We start from the raw sequence: 24,747 nt of genomic DNA, 5'->3' as shown, positions 1-24,747 counted from the left end.
TGGTGCTCCTTCTAAGTCTCTGATGCCTATTTTAGTTCCTGGCACACAGTCGTCTCTATGGCAATGTTAAATGCCTGAATGCTGTCCACTACTTCCCTTACCTGGCCACACATTTTATGCAGTAGCAACATTAGATTGTGGAAACAGTTAAACTTTGCTGCTCTTGGAACAGAAATATGTCCCTCCTTTATCCTCAGGTTTTTGATTGGAGCCTGCAAAAAGACACACAAAAGGCAAATTACCAGGAGGAAGGATTATATACAGGAGACAACAAAGTATAATTCGCTAAATGATTAAAGCTACAGGCTTCTGTACCTAACTTAGTAGAGGGTATAGGGAGAAAAGGCTTTAATGGGAAGAATAAGTGGATTTCTCTGGGAAAGACAAATAGATTAAGAAACCAGAGATGAGATGCTTTGTAATAATGTTTGTCTCTGCAAGTGTGAGCGATCTTTCCAGCTTCCTCAGGCTAGAAAACTCCGAGAGTGAAATTTTTTTAATGTAAATATCTTTGTTTTTAATTGGAGGATAACTGCCTTACAACTTTCTGTTGGTTCCTGCCATACATCCGCATGAATCAGCCCTGGGGAGACCTGTGTCCCCTCCCTCTTGAACCTCCCTCCCACCTCCCACCCCTCTAGGTATCACAGAGCATCAGGTCTGAGCTCCCTGCATCATACAAATTTCCACTGGCCATCTGCTTTACACATGGTCACGTGTATGTCTCCATGCTACTCTCTCAATGCGTCCCACCCTCTCCTTCCCCAACTGTGTCCACAATTATTGTCCTAGTTTTACTCACCGTTGGGCCCTTGGGAGCAGTTGGGCGCACCCTCTCCTCAGAGAGGGACTTTCTGGCAGCCATACTTACCAGAACTTTCTGCTTTGAGTCTGATAAGGGAGGCTCCGAGAAGGCGTCTTCCGACGCCGATCCGTTACATCTCAATGTCTTCTTTTAAAGTAATCCACCTGACTACTGAGCCTGTGCTCTAGAGCCCCTGTGCCACAGCTGAAGCCTATGATCCTAACCCTAGGATCCGCGTTCCCCAGCAAGAGAAGCCTGAGCACCGCGGCTAGAGAGCAGCCGCCCCATCACTGGAGATGGGGCAGATGGAAAAGCCCCGCCGCACGAAGACCCTGTCAGCCAACAAGAAACAGGGAAGGGGCTCAGACGGTCAAGACTCCGCCTGCAATGCAGGAGACCCTGGTGCAAGCACAGGGTTTGGGAAGATCCCCTGGAGAAGGAAATGGCAACCCACTCCAGTATTCTTGCCTGGAGAATCCCATTCACAGAGGAGCCTGGTTGGCTACAGTCCATGGACTCACAAAAAGTCAGACACGACTGGGTGACTAACACTACACTGCTTTTTTTTTTTTTTTTCCACCAATTTTGGGGATTCAAGTGTGTCTTCACTCAATGAACTAAAACTTTCTGTAATAGGTTAAGCCACTTCATTTCATCTTGTGTGGCTGTTTTTTTTTTTTTTTTCAATTTACAATATTGTAAATCAATTATACTTCAATGTTAAAAAAAGTGAATGTGAGAGTCAGTCAAGCATTTATGTCTCCTTTTGCTCCCTGGTAGCTCAGTTGGTAAAGAATCACTTGTAATGCAGGAGACCCTGGTTCAATTCCTGGATCAGGAAGATCCTCTGGACAAGGAAGATCCTCTGGACAAGGGATAGGCTACCCACTCCAGTATTCTGGCCGGAGCATCCCATGGACTGTATAGTCCATAGGTTCGCAAAGAGCAGGACACGACTGAGTGACTTTCACTTCACTTTGCTGCTTTGTGCCCAGGGTTTTAGCACGTGGGTCACTTGACTCGGGTCAGAATCTAGTCAACACTTCACTAGCATCCTCCAAAGCTGCAACGTTCCCTCTCACTCTCGGGTTTTCCTTCCAGGAGGAGCAAGGCTCCTGATCTCTTGCATCGTTTTCCTTCTCTGTCTCTGTGCTCAGCTCTCCCAGCAAACAGAGCTCCCTGAAGAAGTGGACCAAGTCACACCCCTTTACCCTCTTCCATCCTTTGTGCAAGGCTGGGTGCACGTGAGATGCTGGTTCCATGTTTGTTACTTGAATTAACATCAGAGGCTTTAAGTTCCCCTTCTGCTGGTTGGGGTCCTGCTGGGCTTGTGTGTCCCCCACACTGGACTGTCTCAGGTCATGTGCAGACAGTGGGGAGCCCAACAAGAGGACTGGGAGGGAGCAGGGTTGTAAGTTGGGTCCCAAGTCTTACAGCTCATGCGTCTCATGGTCCTTTATGATCAAATGAGTTCAAGTGTCCATGGAAAGAATCAGTAAACAATCTAACGGGAATAAAAGAGTTTTACTTGAGCCAAGCTGAGCACTATAGCCTGGGAGGCAGCCACTTAAATAACTCTGAGGAACTGCTCTGGTTTTCCTTTTTTTTTTTTTTCTTTTGGCCCTGCTGCATGGCATGAGGAAGGAGGGGAGGGTGCAGAGTTCTTAGTTCTCAAACCAGGGATTGAACCCATGCCCACTGCAATGGAAGCACAGAGCACTGCCAGGGAATTCTGAGAACCGTTCCACTGAAGCATGGTTTCCGGCACAGTCTTATGCCACATCCAAACAGAGAACATACATCACACATGACAGGGTGTATTCTTTCAAGGTTTCAAAAGAGACGAACAGTACATAGACAGCAAGACAGCAGGACTCTGATGTCTGGGAAGGGAAACTTATCTTGGAGGAAACGTTAGCATGGATGTCATGAGAAGGGAGTTACTAATCCTTATCTTCAAAACAGATGTTCTTTACCTTAGTGGTTAAAACAAATGAGCTGTGAGGGTTAGACAGGCTGTTTAGTTCACACACAATTCAGGGTGAACCATGGATAAGTCAAAATGACTTCCCCATTCCTCAATATGTGAACATCTTCTCCATCACAAGCAGGTAAAAATTTTAGAACATTATGATCCAGCAATTCAGCCTCTTAAGATGTACCCAAAGAATTGAAAGCACACTTGGGGAGAGATATTTGAACAACCATGTTCATAACACATTATTCACAATAGTTAAATCATGAAACCAACCCTAGTGTCCATTGACCAAAGAATAAGTAAACCAAATATGGTATGTACCAATAATAAAGTATTATTCAGCATTTAAAAAGAAGAGAAGAGACTTCCCTGGTGGTTCAGTGGTTAAGAATCTGCTTTGTAAGGCAGGGGATGTGGGTTCATCCCCTGGTCAGGAAACTAAGATCCTACATGCCATAGAGGAAGTCTGAAAGTTGCAATTAAATGAAGCCTGCCCGCTGCAACAAAGACCCAGCACAGCCAAAGTTTTTTTAAATGTTCTTTTAAAGAAGGAAATATAAGCTAAATGCAGCTGACCTAGTGGACATTGTACTAAGTAAAAGAAGCGTGACAAGAAATGACAAATGCTATATGATCCCATTTAAAGTACCTGGAGCGGTCATATTTATAGAGACAGAACGTAGAGTGGTGATTTCCAGGAACTGGGAAAGAAGAAAGGGGAAATTTTGTTGAATGGGTAGAGTTTCAGTTTTGCCAGATGAAAAAAGTCCTGGAGTTTGGTTGCACAAAATGTGAAATACTTAACACGACTGAACTGCACACTTAAAGATGGTTAAAATGGTAAATTTTATGTACTATACCTTACACAATAAAAGAAATTCAGAACCACCCTCCACCCCGAGGGTAACAACAGAAGAGTCAAGAGCTGATAAGAGCATTGCAGAAACTCCCCTCCCATCCAGCCCCATCTCCACCCCAGCAGCCCAAGGGTGAGGACTGTCTTCTGTGCTTAGGACTCCCGCTTCGGTTTTTGGCGATGTCTCCGCTCCAGCCCCGCACAGCTTAACTTCAGCCTCCCTGACTGACCCAGTGCTCCAGGCTCTGCTCCAAAGATCCAGTAAGTCTCAGGTCACCTTCTCCTGTAGAAGACTGGGCACTGAGTTCATATCCTCCCACAGAGACCTCTGCAACCCCAGAGTGCAGGAGGGTCAGCCTGGCTCCTGACTGAGTGTGGAGAGACCCGTTTTTAGTTGAAAGGAGGGGGAGCTGAGAATTCTTGTGTTTGTAAGTGAAAGGGTAGGGGTGGGGATTTGGATCAAGTCTGGAGGTTGGGAGACTCTTAGACTGATGTTCAAACAGTATGAAAGAATACCTTTAGGATAGGGGGAAGGGGTATAGCTAGTGAGTTTGGGTTGACATGTACACACTGCTATACTTAAAATGGATAACCAACAAGGATCCACTGTATAGCACAGGGAACTCTGCTCAGTGTTATGTGGCAGCCTGGATGGGAGGGGAGTTTGGGAGAGAATGGATACATGTATATGTGTGGCTGAGTCCCTTTGCTGTCTACCTGAAATTATCACAACGTTATTAATCGGCTATACTGCAATGCAAAATAAAAGGTTAAATTACTCTTAAAAAAGATTACTTTTATATAGGGTTTTCATTATGTGAACCTGATCTCAGTCTCCTGCATACTGTTGGCCCTCCAAATCTATGGGTTCGTCCTCTGCAGATATTGGGGCAACCATATCGACATGTGGAGAAGGCAATGGCACCCCACTCCAGTACTCTTGCCCAGAAAACTCCATGGACAGAGGAGCCTACTAGGCTGCAGTACATGGGGTCGCTAAGAGTCGGGCATGAGTTGAGCGACTTCACTTTCACTTTTCACTTTCGTGCATTGGAGAAGGAAATGGCAACCCACTCCAGTATTCTTGCCTGGAGAATCCCAGGGACGGGGGAGCCTAGTGGGCTGCCATCTCTGGGGTTGCACAGAGTCGGACACGACTGAAGTGACTTAGCAGCAGCAGCAGCAACAGCATATCGACATGAAAAACTGTGGATTTTGGTAAGCGTGGAGGACAACTGCATGGTAATTTATATTAAGTCAGTTTTGGGTTTGCTACATCTAGGAACTCTGTGAAGCTGGCTCTGTTATTGATCACTGGCAGCAATTTCAACGGTTGTAAAATACACATGGCATAAATTAACCATCTTAATGATTTTAAGTGTACAGCGGGGAAAGGAGGGGGTGGAAAGTTGAGAAAGTAACACCGACATGTATACTCTGTTATGTGTGAAGCTGCTGTATATAATGGGGAGCCCAGTCTGACGCTCTGTGATGACCTAGACGGGTGGGATGGGGGATGGGAGGGAAGGTCAAGAGGGAAAGGAACACATATAATAGTTACAGCTGATTCCTATTGTTGTGAGGCAGAAACCAACACAACAGTGTAAAGCAATTATTCTCCAGTTAAAAAATTTTTGAGTACACAGCTCACTAATGTTAAGTATGTTTACTTTGTTGTGCAGCCAATCTCTAGATCATTTTTCATCTTGTAAAACTAAAACTTTGTCCCCATTTTACAATAACTCTCCACTTCCCCTTTCATCCCAGCCCCTGGAAAACCACCTTTCTGCTTTCTGTCTCTATAATTGGATAACTCTTGGAGGTTCATAGAAGTGAAATCATGCAGCATTTGTCTTCTTGTTACTGGTTTAAGTTACTTAACATAATATTCTCAAGTTTCCTCCACCTTGTAGTACACATCAGAATTTCCTGTCTTTTTAAGGCTGCATAATATTCCACTGTATATAAAGACCACACTGTGTTTATCCATTCTTTGTGGAAGGACATTTGGGTTGCTTCCAACTTTCAGCTATTGTGATCATTCTCTTTTGAATATGTGTGTACAAATATTTCTTTGAGAATCTATTTTCTGTTATTTTGGTTATACATCCATAGGGTGAATGGATCATATATTAAATCAATCCATTTTTAGCTTTTGGAGAAATTATCATACTTTGTCCATAGCAGATGCACTGTTTAACATGCACAAGGATTCATCTGCAGAACATACAAAAGAGGAAAACGGAGGTCTGGAGAAGTAAATGACTTCTTCAAAGCCATAGGGGTGGTGAGAAAGCCAATATTCTAATAATATTCTCCTGGGTTCATAATCTTTGCTCTTTTTAAAAAAATATAAATTTATTTATTTTAATTGGAGGCTAATTACTTTACAGTATTGCATTGGTTTTGCCATACATCAACATGAATCTGCCACGGGTGTACATGGATGACCCAGAGGGATGGTATGGGGAGGAGGTGGGAGGGGTTTCAGGATGGGGAACATGTGTAATCCTTGCTCTTAAACAAAATGCTGAGCTTGAGTTTAAGAGCATGGGAAGAGAGCCCTCTGAAGGTAACTCATGGTCACTGGGTCATCCTAGCCCCGCAGAGCAGTGTAGTGAGGCAACATTTCAGGCCTCAAAGGAGCAGGAAACATAGTCCTGTCATTTCTGATTCAGAATGAAGGTTAGCCCCCTCCCTCCAGGCAGTTGGGAGACCTCTCTGGTTTGATGCTTTGACTGAGCTGGGCTAGAGTCTGTCTCTCCTACAAACTCCATATTCTTCTGCCACAAAGCAGAGTTCCTATTTCATGTCACTCTGCAAGCAATGAAGCAGAAAGCTGTTAGGTTTCAGGATCCTTGCTGAAGAAATGTATGGAGTCTGAGCTCTTTGATCACCAAGCTCCTAAGAGAGTCATTTCACACGTATCATAGAGGGAAGGGAATAATGATGATAACAATTTTCCCTGTGTTATACAGGACAGGAGGGCAAAGATGTTACGCAGTTTGTGAAAACTCAGAAAAATTGATATGTTCCAGAGCTGGATTTGAACCAGCAGAGCTGGTTGATTTCAATTTAAAAAATATATTCTCATCCATTCATTCATTCATGCATGCTCAATCACTCAGTCATGTCTGACTCTTTTGTGACCTCATGGACAGTAGCTCACCAGGCTCCTCTGTCCATGGAACTTTCCAGGAAAAGAATACTGGAGTATGTCGCTATTTCTTCCTCCAGGGCATCTTCCCAATGCAGGGTGAACCTATGTCTCCTGCGTCTTCTGCATTGGCAGGTGGAATCCTTACCACTGAACCACCTGGGAAGCCCCTCTTATCCACTCAACTTACACCAGTTAATTAGCTACTGTGTATCAGCTCTGCATGTGAGTTTTTGGTTTCTTAAGAAGCAGAAAACCTTTCTTTCTAGGTTTTTTGGTTGGTCTAATAATTTAGTTGACATGAGACAAATTAATAAATTTAATTTGTTGTGTATTGAGAGCCCATAAAAACTTGAGGCTCAAGAGAGTCAGTCAGTGGAGGCTTATATGTACCATGAGTTTAACAGAATGAGGTAAGTATCTGGGGCTTCAAAAGGGAGGAGGACACCCATAGGGTGATGGGAAGTGCAAGTGCTTGGTGAAAAAATGTTTGCCACTCCAGGCAGGGAAATCTTTCTGAGGTTATAAGTTCTCTATGGTAATAATTTCTCTCTGGTAATACCTATTTTCCTGCCATAGGTCCACTAATCTAATTATTTTGAGAGTTAAGGGAGAGACAAATTGGGAAAGGAGTTCATCAAGCCTGTATATTGTCACCCTGCTTATTTAGCTTATATGCAGAGTACATCATGAGAAACGCTGGGCTGGATGAAGCACAAGCTGGAATCAAGACTGTGGGAAGAAGTATTAATAACCTCAGATATGCAGATGACAGTAACTTTATGGCAGAAAGCAAAGAGGAACTAAAGAGCCTCTTGATGAAGGTGAAAGAGGAGAGTGAAAAAGCTGGCTTAAAACTCAAACATTCATGGCACCCGATCCTATCACTTCATGGCAAATAGATGGGGAAACAGTGGAAACAGTGACAAACTTTATTTTGGGAGGCTCCAAAATCACTGCAGATGGTGATGGCAGCCATGAAATTAAATGACGCTTGCTCCTTGGAAGAAAATCTGTGACAAACTTAGACAGCATATTAAAAAGCAGAGACATTACTTTGCCAACAAAGGTCCATCTAGTCAAAGCTATGGTTTTTCCAGTAGTCATGTATGGATGTGAGAGTTGGGCTATAAAGAAAGCTGAGCTCTGAAGAATTGATGCTTTTGAACTGTGGTGTTGGAGAAGACTCTTGAGAGTTCCTCGGACTGCAAGAAGATCAAACTAGTCCATCCTAAAGGAAATCAGTCCTGAATATTCATTGGAAGGACAGATGCTGAGGCTGAAACTCCAATACTTTGGCCACCTCATGAAAAGAACTGACTCACTGGAAAAGACCCTGATGCTGGGAAAGATTGAAGGCAGAAGGAGAAGGGGATAACAAAGGACAAGATGGTTAGATGGCATCACTGACTCAATGGACATGAGTTTGAGTAAGCTCTGAGAGTTGGTGGTGGACAGGGAAGCCCGGTGTGCTGCAGTCCCTGGGGTCACAAAGAGTCAGACACAACTGAGCATCTGAACTGAACTGAACTGAAGGGAGAGACAAGGAGCTTCTCCTGAGTCTGCTGGGTCTTAACTGCCTTCAACACAAAACAATCTACCCACCAAAGAGGCACATTTGGGCAGAGATAATCCACTCTATCTCACTTCTCTTCAAGCAACTCTTCCAGTAATTTTGAATCATATTAAAAGATGTATTTATATTTAAGACACAAAAGCTCAGAGACAGAGAACTTGCCCAGTGTGTCCTTTTACCATTCGCTCTGCATCACTCCATTGCTCCATGGAATTAGACTCCCAGGGTCAAGGGAAGATGGAACTTTTTTTTTTAATTGAAGTAAAGCTGTTTACAGTGTTGTATTAATTTCTACTGTATAGCAAAGTGATTCAGTGATACACATATATACATTCTTTTCATTATGAATTATTCTTTGAATTATTATTCTTTGAATTAATAATTATATGAATTATTATTCTTTTCCATTATGCTTTATCACAGGATATCAAAAAGAGTTTCCTGGGCTATACAGTACGACCTTGTTGTTTAGGATGGACATTCTTAATGACCTTGTGTCTTGCATTCTCAGCAGATCGTAGCCTCCTCAACTCCGTCTAGGATGCTGCGCCAGTATGTTCACCAACTTGGTCAAAAACTGGTCCACAGGCGGCGGCTGGAGCCCAAAGAGGAGATTGAGAGTCCTGTGGCTCAACTGAACACCCTGCAGATGGTGATCTTGGGTGTGGCCAACACCCTGGGGGCTGGCATATACGTCGTGGCTGGTATAGTGGCCAAATACATAACTGGACCAGCAATTGCCATCTCCTTCTTGGTGGCCGCCCTGCCTTGTCTGATGTGTGCTCTGCTATGCTGAGTTATGGGCCAGGGTATCATGCTCCGGTTCTGTGTATCTCTACAGCTATGTCACCATGGGACAACTGTACGCCTTCATCACTGGCTGGAACCTCATCCTTACCTTACTTATTGGTGAGGTGATGGGGCAGGGGGTGGAGGTAGCAGGAGGAAGGCCTGGGACTTAAGATCAGGAAACTAGGAGAGAGGAGGATTGTGGTCTTCTCTCATTCACAAGCAGTTTGTTATCTACCTTGTGGGTGAGGTAGATAATAGTGGCAGGAAATTTCCATAACTTCATTCTACTCAGCTCTATCCTGTTTTCCTTAAATGATGGACCAAGAATTCAAAGGACAAGAAACTGTAGGGAGTGGGTTGCATGTCCCACACACTCATCCCTTCATCATATTGAAGTCTCTGCCCAGCTGTTGTCTTCGTGGGATTTTCCTTTACCACTAGATATAAAATTTCCACCCTTATCTCTCAGCCTCCCTGGTCCCACTTTTCTGTGTTCTTCTCTTGCATAACAGTGATCTCCTAATTATATCAAATAGTGACTTATTTTGTGAGTTATCTGGGTCTGCTCTTCCCACCCCAAGAAGAGAAGCTCTTTGAGATTAGGTACTTTGTCTTTCTTTTTTTTAATACATCCCATGACACACAGTCAAGAATCAATTTATACTTGTTAGTGAATATTTCTTCTGCCTCTGCAGCCACTGCCAGTTTGTCCAAAGTGTGGAGCATCACCTTTGACAGCCTTATTGGAAACCACATCTCTCAGGCATTAGAGGGGACCTTCTCTCCGTATATGCCCTCTTTCCTGGCCACGTTCCCAGACTTTGTCGCTCTGGCCCTGTTGCTGGTGATGATTGGTGAGAAGGGGACAGAGACAGGATGAGAAGAGTGGGGTGTGGAGCAGGAGCTGGGGAGGGAAAGGCTTGGGTGGCAGAATGAGGGGGGTTAGGACTAGAAACAAAGGTGCCAGGAGGGGAGGACACACACTGTTGTCTTTCATCCTTGGCACTACTGACAATTCAGGCTGGATCATTGTGTGTATGGGGGGGGGGTGTCCCGTGCATTGTAAGGTTTTAAGAAACCATTTTCAGGTGTTCAGTAGCATCCCTGGCCTTTACTCACTAGATACCAGTGACACCCGTCCTCCTAAAAGCTGTGACAATCAGAAAGTCTCCAGACAGAGCCAACTGCTTGGGGAACAAAATCACCCCTGCTCAGAATCTTTTACTTGGACCAACAAGTTTCTTCCTCTGCATTGAGACCAAAAGTAATTTTTTTTCAGGTTAAAGGAAATTCTCATAGCATAAAATTAAAAATTTTATTATTCTCTCCCAGCTTCATTTAGATCTATATGACATATAGCACTGTATAAGTTTAAGGTATACAACCTGATGATTTCATAGACATGTATTGTGAGATAAGAAATTAACCATCTGAAAGTGTACAATTCAGTGGCACTTAGTACACTCACCATGTTATGCAACCATTGCCTCCATCTACTTCCAAACATGTTCATCTCCTCAAAGGAAAGACTGCTTCCTGTACCCACTGAGCAGTTGCTATCTGTCCACCACCACACCATAGTCTGCCAATTATCCACCTCTAGAAACCATTAGTCTGCTTTCTCTATATATAGATTTTTTTTTTGAGTGTTTCATATTCCTTTTTCCCATAGGAGTAACACTTCTGGGACTTCATACGTCACCCCTGATTTTCAAAGTGTTCACAGGCATCAAAATTTTGTTCCAATCTTCACGATCATCTCTGGCTTCATTAAGGGAGACCTGCACAACTGGCAGCTCACAGAACAGGACTATAGACTGAACACATCCGGATCCAGTGACATCTATAGGTTAGGAGGCTATGACCCTTGGCCAGAGTAATGCTTGTGAAGTGGGGGAGGGGCAGTGCAGAGCTGGGAATACGGTAGGAACTAGAGAGATCTGGGCTGGTGAATCCACACGATCAGATGATGGGGGTGCTGGAGCCCAGGACTTGTGGTATGAAGGGAGGAATCCAGTAGAGATGGCTGAACACACCCCACCCATGTTCTTCCTTATCCCTTCTCTCACCATAGCTTGGGCCCTCTGGGTTCTGGAGGGTTTGTGCCCTTTGGCTTTGATGGGATTCTCCGAGGAGCAGCTTTATGTTTCTACCCATGTTTTGCTGTTGAAGCCGTGGTCGCTACAGGTAACACGGTTATTATGTACTCCATCTGGGGCTTGGGCACAGTTTCAGCTGCCTGTTGGCACAGGGGTTGGTAGATGGTTAGCCTGCTTTGGAAGATGTAAGAGGAAAGGGATTTCTTTTCCCCTTTCACACCAGTGTGTTTTCCTTACCCAAGACTTCTACCCGCCCTGCAGAGAGAAGCCCGAAATCCTCAGCGTTCCATCCCCTTGAGCATGATGGTCTCCATCTCTGTTGGTTTTTTGACATATTTTGGAGTCTCAGCAGCACTCACCCTTATGGTGCCCTACTACCAGATTCATCATTACAATCCTTTACCAGAGGCCTTTCTCCAAATCGGGTGGGCTCCTGCCAGCTACATCATGGCTGTTCTTTTCCTGTGTTCTTTTTTATACAGGTCAGTGTCATGGTTTTCTCCCTGTCTACTGTCTGGTTTTCAGATATTCCAGCCCTTGAGATTGACAGACAAGAGAGCAAGACACCTTACCCCATGTAGACAAGAGAGAGATACCCTAGTCTATCCCTCTTCTCCGCATCCCCACACGTGTTTCTATTTTCTTTTCCAGCCTTCTGTTTAGCATATTTTTCATGTCTCAGTTCGCCTGTGCAATGGCTAAGGACGGGCTCCTTTTCCGGGGCCTTGCCCAGATCCATGCCCGCACAAGCACCCCTATGGTGGCCATCGTGTCTTCTGGAAGTCTTGCAGGTGAATACACAAAACCCACTCTTTCTCCAGTCAATTTCCTTAACTTGGATTTTTATAGTGGTTTCTCACCCCCTTCTCTACCTTGCTCCTGCCCTCATTCTAGCCATCATGGTGTTACTCTTGGACCTTGGTCATATTGTGGAACTCATGTTAACTGGGATCATGCTTGCTTATACCCTTGCGACTTTTTATGTGCTTGTCCTCAGGTGAGAGTCCCTATACCTTGGCTGGGGTCTTGGACCCCTGGGGGTGGATGGAGAGGTAATCCTCTTCTGGTTTCATGCTGCCTTCTATATGTCTTATTCTTTGTAAGGCAGGAAAGAAACAAATAGACTGATGTTGGATTAGTAGGGACTGCTGTTATTATTGCCTTAATACCTCTATCCAGGTACCAGCCAGACCTGAATGAGAAAACAGAGGAGGAAGTTGAGATGGAGCCTAAAGTTGAAGAACATCCTCTGGACTCTGTACCTGAAGCAGGAACCTCAAACATCCTAAAGACTCTGTGGTTCCCTACCAGCACCACCCCCACCCAGAAATCTGGCCAGATTGTCTATGGATGTGCCTTCCTGCTCGGTGAGCAGTGGAATTTCTCTTTGGTCGCATTCTAAAACTGACAGGATAGGGTGGAATTCTGTGTCTTTGTCAGCTGAGGAGGAATCCTGGAAATATGATAGCCATTCCTGATGTGGGCAGCCTGGGGAGGGGTGTGGCCCAAGGTCCTGGCATCTTTGTCTTCTGGAGTCCAGCCTGTTCTCCACCTTGACCCTTGCAGTTCTCCTGCTGATTATCCTGAGCCTGATCTTGGCCCAGTGGCGCAGCCAGTTGTTCTCTGGAGACCCCGTGCTCACAACAGTGGCTGTGCTGCTGCTGCTGCTCATCACTGGGGTCACGGTCATCATCTGGAGGCAGCCCCAAAACCCTTCTTCTCTTCACTTCAAGGTAGATGATCTTACATGCTGAAAATATCCACTTGAGTGAATAAAGTGCATGCTTTGAGGTCTAAAAGTCCTTCACTGGACAAGGAATTGAGGGGAGTTGCTACAACCAGTGGACCTGTCCCTGATCCACACTCAGTGTTTAAAAATCCAGTCTCAGTAGGGACTTAACATACAGGCTGAGGACTAGTGTTCTTGCCTACATGGGGTAGGGTCTCCCTTTCAGATGTCTGGGGTGTGTTCATGGATGAACTGACTCTGCCCACAGGCCCCTGCTCTGCCTGTCCTCCCACTGGTCAGCATCTTCGTGAATGTTTACTTGATGATGCAGATAACGTCTGAAACATGGACCCAATTTGGAGTCTGGAATGCGATTGGTAAGTTGCCTTCTGGGCTAAAGAGGCCTCTTGGGTGACTGAACCACTTCCTTTTACTTTATCCCCAAACTGTGTCAGATGCCATAATAGGAGGCCTTTTATGACTTAGTGACTAAACAACAACTGGGCATTTGTAAGTGAGGAGAGCATCTACTTTCCCTTCTCACTGTCTCATTTCCCTACTAGGATCTGTTATATACTTTGGATATGGGATCCGACACAGCCTGCAGGAAAACAATGAGCAACAACCACCAACCTCCACCTCTCAAACTCTTTACGAAAACATCCCTGGTGCTGAGTCATCTTAACCACAGGAAACAGCTGCTGTGTGGAATCCCTCCATGCACTTGAGGGTCTGCTGGTTCATGGGACACTGTGAGCCTTGATAAAGTATGAACACAGCATGCATTTATAGCTGTGTATTCATTGACAGAAGATAAAATGACTTTAAAGTTGTATAAATTAAAAATATACATACAGAAAAGTCCATGTTTCATAAGCATACAACAAGATAAAGTTCACAAAACAATGTACAAGAATGTAAGCAGGAACTGGAGGAAGAAATAAAATATTAATTAGCACATAAAAATCTCCTCCTTGTGCCTATTTCCAGCAATAGGAAAGAAACTCACATAGGAAAGAAACTCAGTCATTGTATTCTGTCATGAGTTGTACTTTATGGAGGAGGGAATGGCAACTCACTCCAGTATTCTTGCCTGGGAAATCACATGGACAGAGGAGCCTGATGGGCTACAGTCCATGGGGTCACAGAAGAGTCAAACATGACTTAGCGAGTAAGCAACGAGTCCACAATAGCCAAAGACAATACCTTGGGGGTTCCCTTGGTGGCTCAGTGGTAAAGAGTCCACCTGCCAATTCAGGAGACATAGGTCCAATCCCTGATCCAGGAAGATTCGACATGCCGTGGAGCAACTAAGCTGGTGCACCAACTACTGAGCCTGTGCTCTAGAGCCTGGGAACCACAAGGGAAGGCACCACAGTGAAAAGCCTACACACTGCAGCTAAAGAGTAACCCCTGCTCACCACAGCTAGAGAAAAGCCTGCACAGCAAAGACCTGCCACAGCCAAAAATAAATAAATTAAAAAAATTTTTTTAAAGAATTGCACTTTAAATATGAGGATGCAAATGTGTCAGAAGTAAAAGGAAAGGAATGTAAATATTGTGCCAACAGCAATATGAGAAAGCTAGGCTAGCTATATTACTATAAAAATGGATGTTGATGAAATGAGAATAATAATAAAGTGGATCAATTCATAATGGGAAGAGAAATGATCATTTGTATCTTTTCCCTAGCTTTATTAAGGTGTAGTGTAACATGGTATAAATGGTCTTTTTCTTTTCTTTTCTGTAGGAGACTCTTAGAGTTATGCAATAGAGTTGATGAGGAAAAGCTCTTAAAAAAAAAACAAAAACAAAAAAACCCTGCATTTCCAGTGGTGGAAGAAGTGGGTGGGAAGTAATGGTTAGTTGATAAATAGTTGGTTGGGATTAAAAGGTAGCAATTAAGACTGAAAAGACAAGAGTCTTCCCTGGTGGTCCAGTGGTTAAGAATCTGCCTTCCAAAGCAAGGGACACAGGTTTGATCCCTGGTTGGGGAACTAAGATCCTACAAGCCATTCAGCATGCCCCTGCCCCCCCCCCCGCCAAAAGTATATACCTTAATGTAAAAATACTTTATTGCTAAGAAATGCTAACCATTATCTGACAACTCAGGGTTGCCATGAACCTTGAGTTTGCAAAAAAAATGCAGTATCTGTGAAGCATATTAAAATGATATATGCCTGCACCTGTGTATGTACACATATTAAAATAAGTATAATTAATATGCATAATATATGTGTATATAATATATGTATTTAAATATGTGTTCATTCTTTACCTAAATTCAATGTATCTGGCTGTCTTGTAATATTATTTGCTAAATCTCTCACCCCTTGGTCTCTGTCTATGTTCTCTGCATTGTAATATCCTCTTGGTATAAGAACATTAGTTTTATTTCCTTAGGGCTCACTCTTACGACCTCATTTAACTTTAATTACCTCATTTGAAAATAATTTTCTTTATTTGAAGTGTGAAGTGTTAGTCGCTCAGTCATGTCCAACTCTTTGCAACTCCATAGACTGTACCCTGCCAAGCTCCTCTGTCCATGGGATTCTCTAGGGAAGAATAGTGAAGTGGGTTGCTATTCTATTCTCCAGGGGATCTTCCCAACCCAGGAATCGAACCCGGGTCTCTCTCACTGCACGCAGGTTATTTATCTGTTGAGCCACCAAGGAAGCCCTTTCTTCATTTAAGTCTCACATTTATTTATTGGCTACGTTGGGTCTTAGTGGCTGAACTTGGGCTCAGTAGTTGCCATTTGGACTTAGTCTGAACAAAAGATCAAACTCACACCCTCTGAATTGGAAGGTGGATACTTAACCACTGGACCATCAGGGAAGCCCCTTCATTCCCTCGTTAAGGCCCTACCACCACATACAGTCACATTCTGAGGTTGTAGGGGGTTAATACTTCAACCTATGAATTCAGAAGTGGGGAGAACTTCAGACCATAACACTTGAACCCCGCTTTTGCTTCCCAGTAGCTAAAACAGGGTCTGGAACACAGTAAGTGCTCAGTTACATTTGATGAGCCATATAATGAAAGAATCACACCTACACATAATATTTTACATGACCCAAGATGAGGAACCTTTCATTTACCAGAAATTATCAAAGGGAGACCACAGTATTTGATTTGGAGAGGAAACATTTTGTTAAACTACTTGGAATACAAAATGAGTCTTTAAAGCCATGTCTCATTTATCAATGGTGAGGCCTAGATCGTGCTGCAGGAGAAAAGAAATGCAGAGGGAAATTGGGGCAAGGAGAGAGAAGAGGGAGTGAAGAGAAGGTGATGAAGGGACTCTGTGAGATGAGAACTTCTTCTCTGATCTGGCCTCACTTTCATATGAAAATTATGAAGTGATGGATGAGGTCATATCTTTTTGCCTTTTCATACTCTTAATGGGGATCTCAAGGCAAAAGTGCTGAAGTAGTTTGCCATTCCTTGTCCAGTGGACCACATTTTGTCAGAACTCTCCACCATGACCCATCCATCTTGGTTGGCCCTACATGGCATGGCTCATAGTTTCATTGAGTTAGACAAGGCTGTGGTCCATGTGATCAATTTGATTAGTTTCTGTGATTGTGGTTTTTATTCTGTTTGTCCTCTGATGGATAAGGAGAAGAGGCTTATGGAAGCTTCCTGATGGGAGAGACTGACTATGGGGGAAACTGGGCCTTGTTCTGAGGGGGGCCATGCTCAGTAAATCTTTAATCCAATTTTCTGCTGATGGGCAGGCCTGTGTTCCCTCCCTGTTGTTTGGCCTAAGACTATGCAGGGGTAATGAAGATAATGGCAACCTCCTTCAAAAGGTCTTGTGAACGAACTGTGGTATTCAGTGCCCATGATACTGCAACGGGCCAATGTCAACCCACGCCTCCACAACAGACTCCTGGACTTTCATAGGCAATTCTGGGTCAGTCTCTTGTGGGGTCTATAGTTCAGTTCAATTCATTCGCTCAGTCATGTTCAACACTTTGTGACCCCATGGACTGCAGCATGCCAGGCTTCCTGCCCAGGACCAACTCCAGGATTATACTCAAACTCATGTTCATTAAGTTGGTGATGCCATCCAACCATCTCATCCTCTGTCGTCCCCTTCTCCTCCCTTCAATCTTTCCCAGCATTAGGGTCTTTTCCAGTGAGTCAGCTCTTCGCATGAGGTGGCCAAAGTATTGGAGTTTCAGCTTCAGCATCTGTCCTTCCAATGAATATTCAGGATTGATTTCCTTTAGGATGGACTGGTTTGGTCTCCTTGCAGTCCAAGGAACTCTCAAGAGTCTTCTCCGACACCACAGTTCAAAACCATCAATTCTTTGGCACTCAGCTTTCTTTATAGTCCAACTCTAACATCCATACAGGATTGCTGGAAAAGCCACAGCTTTGACTAGACAGACCTTTGTTGGCAAAGTAATGTCTCTGCTTTTAATACGCTGTCTAGGTTGGCCATGACTTTTCTTCCAAGGAGCAAGCATCTTTTAATTTCATGGCTGCAGTTACCATCTGCAGTGATTTTGGAGCCCCCCCAAAAATAAAGTCAACCATTCTTTCCACTGTTTCCCCATCTATTTTCCATGAAGTGATGAGACCAAATGCCATGATCTTAGTTTTCTGAATGCTGAACTTTAAGCCAACTTTTCACTCTCCTCTTTCACTTTAATCAAGAGGCTCTTTAGGTTCCTCTTCACTTTCTGCCATAAAGGTGGTACCATCTGCATATCTGAGGTTATTGATATTTCTTCCCTTGTGGCTCAGCTCATAAAGAATCTGCCTGCAGTGTGGGAAACCTGGGTTCGATCCCTGGGTTGGGAAGATCCTCTGGAGAAGGGAAAGGTTACCCGCTCCAGTATTCTGACCTGGAGAATGCCATGGACTGTATAGTCCATGGGGTTGCAGAGTCAGACATGACTGAGGGGTCTATAGGTGCCACCCAAATGCACAGCCTCCAGTATTAAATGCAGGGTTTTCAGACAAAGATGCTTCAAAAAAGAAAACTACAGGCCAATATCACTGAGGAACACAGATGCAAAAATCCTTAACAAAATTCTAGTGAACAGAATCCAACAACACGTTAAAAACATCATACATCATGACCAAGTGGGCTTTATCCCAGGGATGCCAGGATTCTTTAATATTCACAAATTAATCAATGTGATACAGCACATTAACAAATTGAAAGATAAAAACCATATGATTATCTCAATAGATGTAGAGAAAGGCTTTGACAAAATTCAACATCCAATTATGATAAAAACCCACCAGAAAGCAGGCATAGAAGGAACATACCTCAACATAATAAAAGCCATATATGATAAACCCACAGCAAACATTATCCTCAATAGTGAAAAATTGAAAGCATTTCCCCTAAAGTCAGGAACAAGACAAGGATGCCCACTCTCACCACTACTATTCAACATAGTTTTGGAAGTTTTAGCCACAACACTTAGAGAAGAAAAAGAAATAAATGGAATCCAGGTTGGAAAGAAGAAGTAAAACTCTCACTGTTTGCAGATGATGTGATCCTCTACATAGAAAACCCGAAAGACTCTACCAGAAAATTACTAGAGCTAATCAATGAATATAGTAAAGTTGCAGGATATAAAATTAACACACAAAAATCCCTTGCATTCCTGTTGAGGTCCTCTAATAGACCAGAACCTGGTGGTCCAGAGTCTATGATAAGATATTAAAAGAGAGACAGAAAGAGGCTGATATTTCCTTGGTTTATGCAGAAAACAAATAAAGCCCTTTGACACAGGGCTTGTGTTGCTCACGAAGGCACCTGATGCCCTCTGCCTTCACCAGAGGGTGTTAGAAGCCTGGGCAGGAGAATGAGCATGACAGGTCTCTACACTCCAAAAGAATTAGTCTGAGAGAGAGAGAGAAAGACATGGGGACCAAAGCTCTGATGGAGCAAAGGTGATTTAATCAACATGGTGTAGGCATATGTACTGTAGTTATTCTCAGCAAAGATAAAGATTAAAATTCCAGACTTACAAAACATAGGTGATCCATATTAAAAAGAGAGAGACTTGTAAACAATCACTTTTACCATATGGTTCATAAGAAGGACGAGGGTACTTATCACCATATTGAAAAACTAACGAAGGAAATTCCTGGATTCCTCAGCCCCAGGTGAGGCTTGCCTCTCTTCTTAATTCCTGAATAATTTGGGAATTAATAAGGAACAGAGGATTCCTGACAGATCCAAAACAGCACACAGGAGGCCTCCTGTTAAATGCTTCCGGACACATTCTTATACACTAACAATGAGAAAACAGAAAGAGAAATTAAGGAAAATTCCATTCACCATTGCAATGAAAAGAACAAAATACTTAGGAATAAATCTATGTAAAGAAACAAAAGAACTATATATAGAAAACTATAAAACAGTGATGAAAGAAATCAAAGATGACACAAATAGGTGGAGAAATATACCATGTTCATGGATTGGAAGAATCAATATAGTGAAAATGAGTATACTACCCAAAGCAATCTATAGATTCAATGCAATCCCTATCAAGCTACCAATGGTATTTTTCAGAGAACTAGGACAAATAATTTCACAATTTGTATGGAAATACAAAAAATCTCGAGTAGCCAAAGCAATCTTGAGAAAGAAGAATGGAACTGGAAGAATCAACCTGCCTGAATTCAGGCTCTACTACAAAGCTACAGTCATCAAGACAGTATGGTACTAGCACAAAGACAGAAATATAGATCAATGGAACAAAATAGAAAGCCCAGAGATAAATCCATGCACCTATGGACACCTTACCTTTGACAAAGGAGGCAAGAATATACAATGGAGAAAAGACAATCTCTTTAATAAGTGTTTCTGGGAAAACTGGTCAACCAGTTGTAAAAGAATGAAACTAGAACACTTTCTAACACCAAACACAAAAATAAACTCTAAATGGATTAAAGACCTAAACATAAGACCAGAAACTATAAAACTCCTAGAGGAAAACATAGGCAAAACACTCTCTGACATAAATTTCAGCAGAATCTTCTATGGCCCACCTCCCAGAGTAATGGAAATAAAAGCAAAAATAAACAAATGAGACCTAATTAAACTGAGAAGCTTTTGCACAACAAAGGAAACTATAAGCAAGGTGAAAAGACAGCCATCAGAATGGGAGAAAATAATAGCAAATGAAGCAACTGACAAAGAATTAATCTCAAAAATATACAAGCAACGCCTGCAACTCAATTCCAGAAAATTAAACAACCCAATCAAAATATGGGCCAAATAACTAAACAGACATTTCTCCAGAGAAGACATACAGATGGCTAACAAACACGTGAAAAGATGCTCGACATCACTCATTATCAGAGAAATGCAAGTCAAAACCACAATGAGGTACCATTTCACACCAGTCAGAATGGCTGCTATCAAAAAGTCTACAAACAATAAATGGTGGAGAGGGTGAGGAGAAAAGGGAACCCTCTTACACTGTTGGTGGGAATGAAACTAGTACAGCCACTATGGAGAACAGTGTGGAGATTCCTTAAAAAACTGGAAATAGACTGCCATGCTGCTGCTGCTGTTGCTAAGTCACTTCAGTTGTGTCCGACTCTGTGATCCATACACGGCAGCCCACCAGTCTCCTCTGTCCCTGGGATTCTCCAGGCAAGAATACTGGAGTGGGTTGCCATTTCCTTTTCCAATGCATGAAAGTGAAAAGTGAAAGTGAAGTCACTCAGTCATGTCCAACTCTTCACGACCCCATGGACAGTAGCCTACCAGGCTCCTCTGTCCACGTCCATGGGATTTTCCAGGCAAGAGTACTGGAGTGGGTTGCCATTGCCTTCCCTGAGAATTGCCATATGAACCAGCAATCCCACTGCTGGGCATACACACCGAGGAAACCAGAACTGAAAGAGACACGTGTACTCCAATGTTCATCACAACACTGTTTATAATAACCAGGACATGGAAGCAACCTAGATGTCCATTGGCAAACGAATGGATAAGAAAGCTGTGGTACATATACACAATGGAATATTATTCAGCCATTAAAAGAATACATTTGAATCAGTTCTAATGAGGTGGATGAAACTGGAGCCTATTACACAGAGTGAAGTAAGTCAGAAGGAAAAACACCAATGCATTATACTAACACATATATATGGAATCTAGAAAGATGGTAACATGACCCTATATGTGAGACAGCAAAAGAGACACAGATGTAACAGAACTGTCTTTCAGTCTCTGTGGGAGAAGGCGAGAGTGGGATGATTTGAGTGTACAGCATTGAAACATGTATATTATCATATATGATACAGATCGCCAGTCAAGGTTTGATGCATGAGACAGGGTACTCAGGGCTGGTGCACTGAGATCACCCTGAGGGATGGGATGGGGAGGGAGGTGAGAGGGGGTTCAGGATGGGGAACACATGTATATCCATGGCTGATTCATGTCAGTGTATGGCAAAACCACTGCAATATTGTAATTAGCCTCCAATTAAAATAAATAAGTACATAAATGTGGGGTTTTAATCTGCTGCACCTGTTACTTCCAGAGTGGTCTCCCCCTTCTTTGTTTATTTTGGCTTCCTCTCTTTGTATGCCTGTTCAGTGTCTAATTTCCGCCCTCACACAAGGGGATGAAGGTGACTACTTAATTAGGCTCATTTGTTCAGTTGTGTTGTGGGAGGGAGGGACACTGCAAGCAAATACCATAGGCATTGTACAGGAGGCAGTGATCAAGACCACCCCCAAGAAAAATAAAAGCAAAAAGGCAAAATGGTTGTCTGAGGAGGTTTTACAAGTAGCTGAGAAAAGAAGGGAAGGGAAAGGCAAAGGAGAAAAGGAAAGATATATCCATTTGAATGCAGAGCTCCAAAGAATAGCAAGGAGTGATAAGAAAGCCTTCCTCAGTGATCAGTGCAAAGAAATAGAGGAAAACAATAGAATGGGAAAGATTAGTGATCTCTTCAAGAAAATTAGAGATACCAAGGGAACATTTGATGCAAAGATGGGCACAATAAAGGACAGAAATGGTATGGACCTAACAGAAGTAGAAGATGTTAAGAAGAGGTGGCAAGAACACACAGAACTATACAAAAGAGATTTTAATGACCCATATAACTATGATGCTGTGATCACTCACCTACAGCCAGACATCCTGGAGTGTGAAGTCAAGTGGGCCTTAGGAAGCATCACTTACAAACAAAGCTAGTGGAGGTGATGGAATTCCAGTTGAGCTATTTCAAATCCTAAAAGATGATGCTGTGAAAGTGCTGCACTCAATATGCTAGGAAATTTGGAAAACTCAGCAGTGGCCACAGGACTGGAAAAGGTCAGTTTTCATTCCAACCCCAAAGAAATACAATGCCAAAGAATGTTCAAACTACTGCACAACTGCACTCATATCACATGATAGCAAAGTAATGCTCAAAATTCTCCATGCCAGGCTTCAATAATACATGAACTGTGAACTTCCAGATGTTCAAGCTGGATTTAGAAAAGGCAGAGAAACCAGAGATCAAATTGCTGACATCTATCAGATCATCAAAAAAAAGCCAGCGAGTTCCAGAAAAACATATACTTCTGCTTTATTGACCATGCCAAAGACTTTGTGTAAATCACAACAAACTGGAAAATTCTTAAAGAGATGGAAATACCAGACCACCTGACCTGCCTCCTGAAAAATCTGTATGCAGGTCAAGAAGCAACAGTTAGAACCAGACATGGAACAACAGACTGGTTCCAAATTGGGAAAGGAGTGTGTCAAGGCTGTATATTGTCACTCTGCTTATTTAACTTATATGCAGAGTACATCATGCGAAATGCTGGGCGGGGTGAAGCAGAAGCTGGAATCAAGACTGCCAGGAGACATATCAATAACCTCAGATATGCACATGATACCACCCATATGGCAGAAAGTGAAGAGGAACTAAAGAGCCTCTTGATGAAAGTGAAAGAAGAGAGTGAAAAAGTTGGCTTAAAACTCAACATTCAGAAAACTAAGGTCATGGCATCTGGTCTCATCACTTCATGGCAAATAGATGGTGAAACAATGGAAATAGTGACAGACTTTATTTTCTTGAATTCCAAAATCATGGCAGATGGTGACTTTATCCATGAAATTAAAAGATGTTTACTCCTTGGAAGGAAAGTTATGACCAACCTAGACAGCATATTAAAAAGCAGAGACATTACTTTGCCAACAAAGGTCCATCTAGTGAAGGCTATGGTTTTTCCAGTAGTCTGGTATAGATGTGAGAGTTAGACTGTGAAAAAAGCTGAGCACCGAAGAATTGATGCTTTTGAACTGTGGTGTTGGAGAAGACTCTTGAGAGTCCCTAGGACTGCAAGGAGATCCAACCAGTCCATCCTAAAGGAGACCAGTCCTGGGTATTCATTGGAAGGACTGATGCTGAGGCTGAAACTCCAATACTTTGAACACCTCATGCGAAGAGTTGACTCATTGGAAAAGACTCTGATGCTGGGAGGGATTGGGGGCAGGAAGAGAAAGGGATGACAGAGAATGAGATGGCTGGATGGCATCACTGACTCAATGGACGTGAGTTTGAGTGAACTCCGGGAGTTGGTGATGGACAGGGAGGCCAGGCATGCTGCAGTTCATGGGGTTGCATGGAGTCGGACACGACTGAGTGACTGAACTGAACTGAAAACAACCAAGATGATGCTAGTCAGACCAGTGATCACCTATTTAAAGATGACTGTTAAAGATGACTGTGCTGTTTCTGCATGGAACCCCCCACAACTCTGTCTGTAAATGCCCTCAACACTGCTTGTTGGGGCAGATGCAGAGTTGGCCTTTGGACAATTGTCTGCCACCCTCCCCCTGCCCCCAGTTGCTGGCATCTGAAATAAAACCAACTTTCCTTTCCACCGACCTGGTTTGTTTACTAGCTTTTGAGCGGCAAGCAGCTGAATCACCCAACATGTACCTTTTGGTAACACCATCTTACATGGGTTATGTAAGGACTCATCCTTTGTCTTATTTCTCCACTTCTTTGCCAGGCCTTTAGAGGGTCAGAGGGAAGGTTAGGTGACTTTTCTAGGTTCGTGTGGCCAGTAAAGTGGGAGGCATGTGGTGAGAGAAGAGGAATGTATAAAGCCTAGAGGGTGTCCACATTGCACTGCAGTCCCTGGAAAGACAGCAGATCCTCAGTCATCTCCCAAAACCCCTTCCTCACCTTGTTGCCCTGCCCACAACCATTCACTGACTCCCTGCCCTGTGGGAACCACCCATCTGTATGAATTTTGGTGGAATAACATGTTCATGAATCGCTCTGTCTCCTGCTTCTGCCAACTGTTTTATCCTATAATCAATCTACACCAAGAATAAATCATTTTAAAAATCCTTCACAGCTTTCCATGAGATGGCCACCTCATCCATCAGTTCAGTTCAGTTTAGTCACTCAGTTGTATCTGACTCTTTGTGACCCCATGGACTGCAGCACACCAGGATTCCCTTTCCATCGCCAACTCCTGGAGACATAGTACAATGAGTATAATAATAAAAATCCACCTTTGTACTATTTTTTTTCTTAATGATTAAAGCAGATATACAATGTATGTTTAAGAGGCCACAAACAGGCTGTTTTGTTTAGCCTCAGGTTTAAATTAAATCATGTATAGGCCAGAATGACTTGCCCATACCTCAAAATGTGACTATTTCTTCCCTCATTTTCACCTTTTAAGTTGTTAACTCTTTCCACAGAGAACAATGATACTATATTTTTTTTCTAACGCTGCCAGGTTCATTTGCCTG

General features: G+C 43.1%; 1 protein-coding gene across 1 annotated transcript in view; it reads left to right on the top strand.

The window, feature by feature from the left end:
* Positions 1–14,648, top strand: part of LOC121816555 (cationic amino acid transporter 3-like) — a 33,522-nt gene extending 18,874 nt beyond the window's left edge. Inside the window, 13 exon segments of the mRNA XM_042232354.2 lie at positions 8,884–9,152; positions 9,154–9,281; positions 9,860–10,018; positions 10,837–10,905; positions 10,908–11,013; positions 11,239–11,359; positions 11,525–11,745; positions 11,915–12,054; positions 12,158–12,260; positions 12,443–12,630; positions 12,830–12,996; positions 13,261–13,369; positions 13,556–14,648. Coding sequence (XP_042088288.1) covers positions 8,914–9,152; positions 9,154–9,281; positions 9,860–10,018; positions 10,837–10,905; positions 10,908–11,013; positions 11,239–11,359; positions 11,525–11,745; positions 11,915–12,054; positions 12,158–12,260; positions 12,443–12,630; positions 12,830–12,996; positions 13,261–13,369; positions 13,556–13,677 — 1,872 coding nt within the window. The 5' untranslated portion in view covers positions 8,884–8,913 and the 3' untranslated portion in view covers positions 13,678–14,648.
* Positions 14,649–24,747: the final 10,099 nt, after the last annotated feature.

The sequence above is a fragment of the Ovis aries genome, chromosome 14 (assembly GCF_016772045.2).
Source record: "Ovis aries strain OAR_USU_Benz2616 breed Rambouillet chromosome 14, ARS-UI_Ramb_v3.0, whole genome shotgun sequence".
NCBI lineage: Eukaryota > Metazoa > Chordata > Mammalia > Artiodactyla > Bovidae > Ovis > Ovis aries.
Note: the sequence above shows the minus strand (reverse complement) of the source record. Positions and strands in the feature narration are given on the sequence as shown.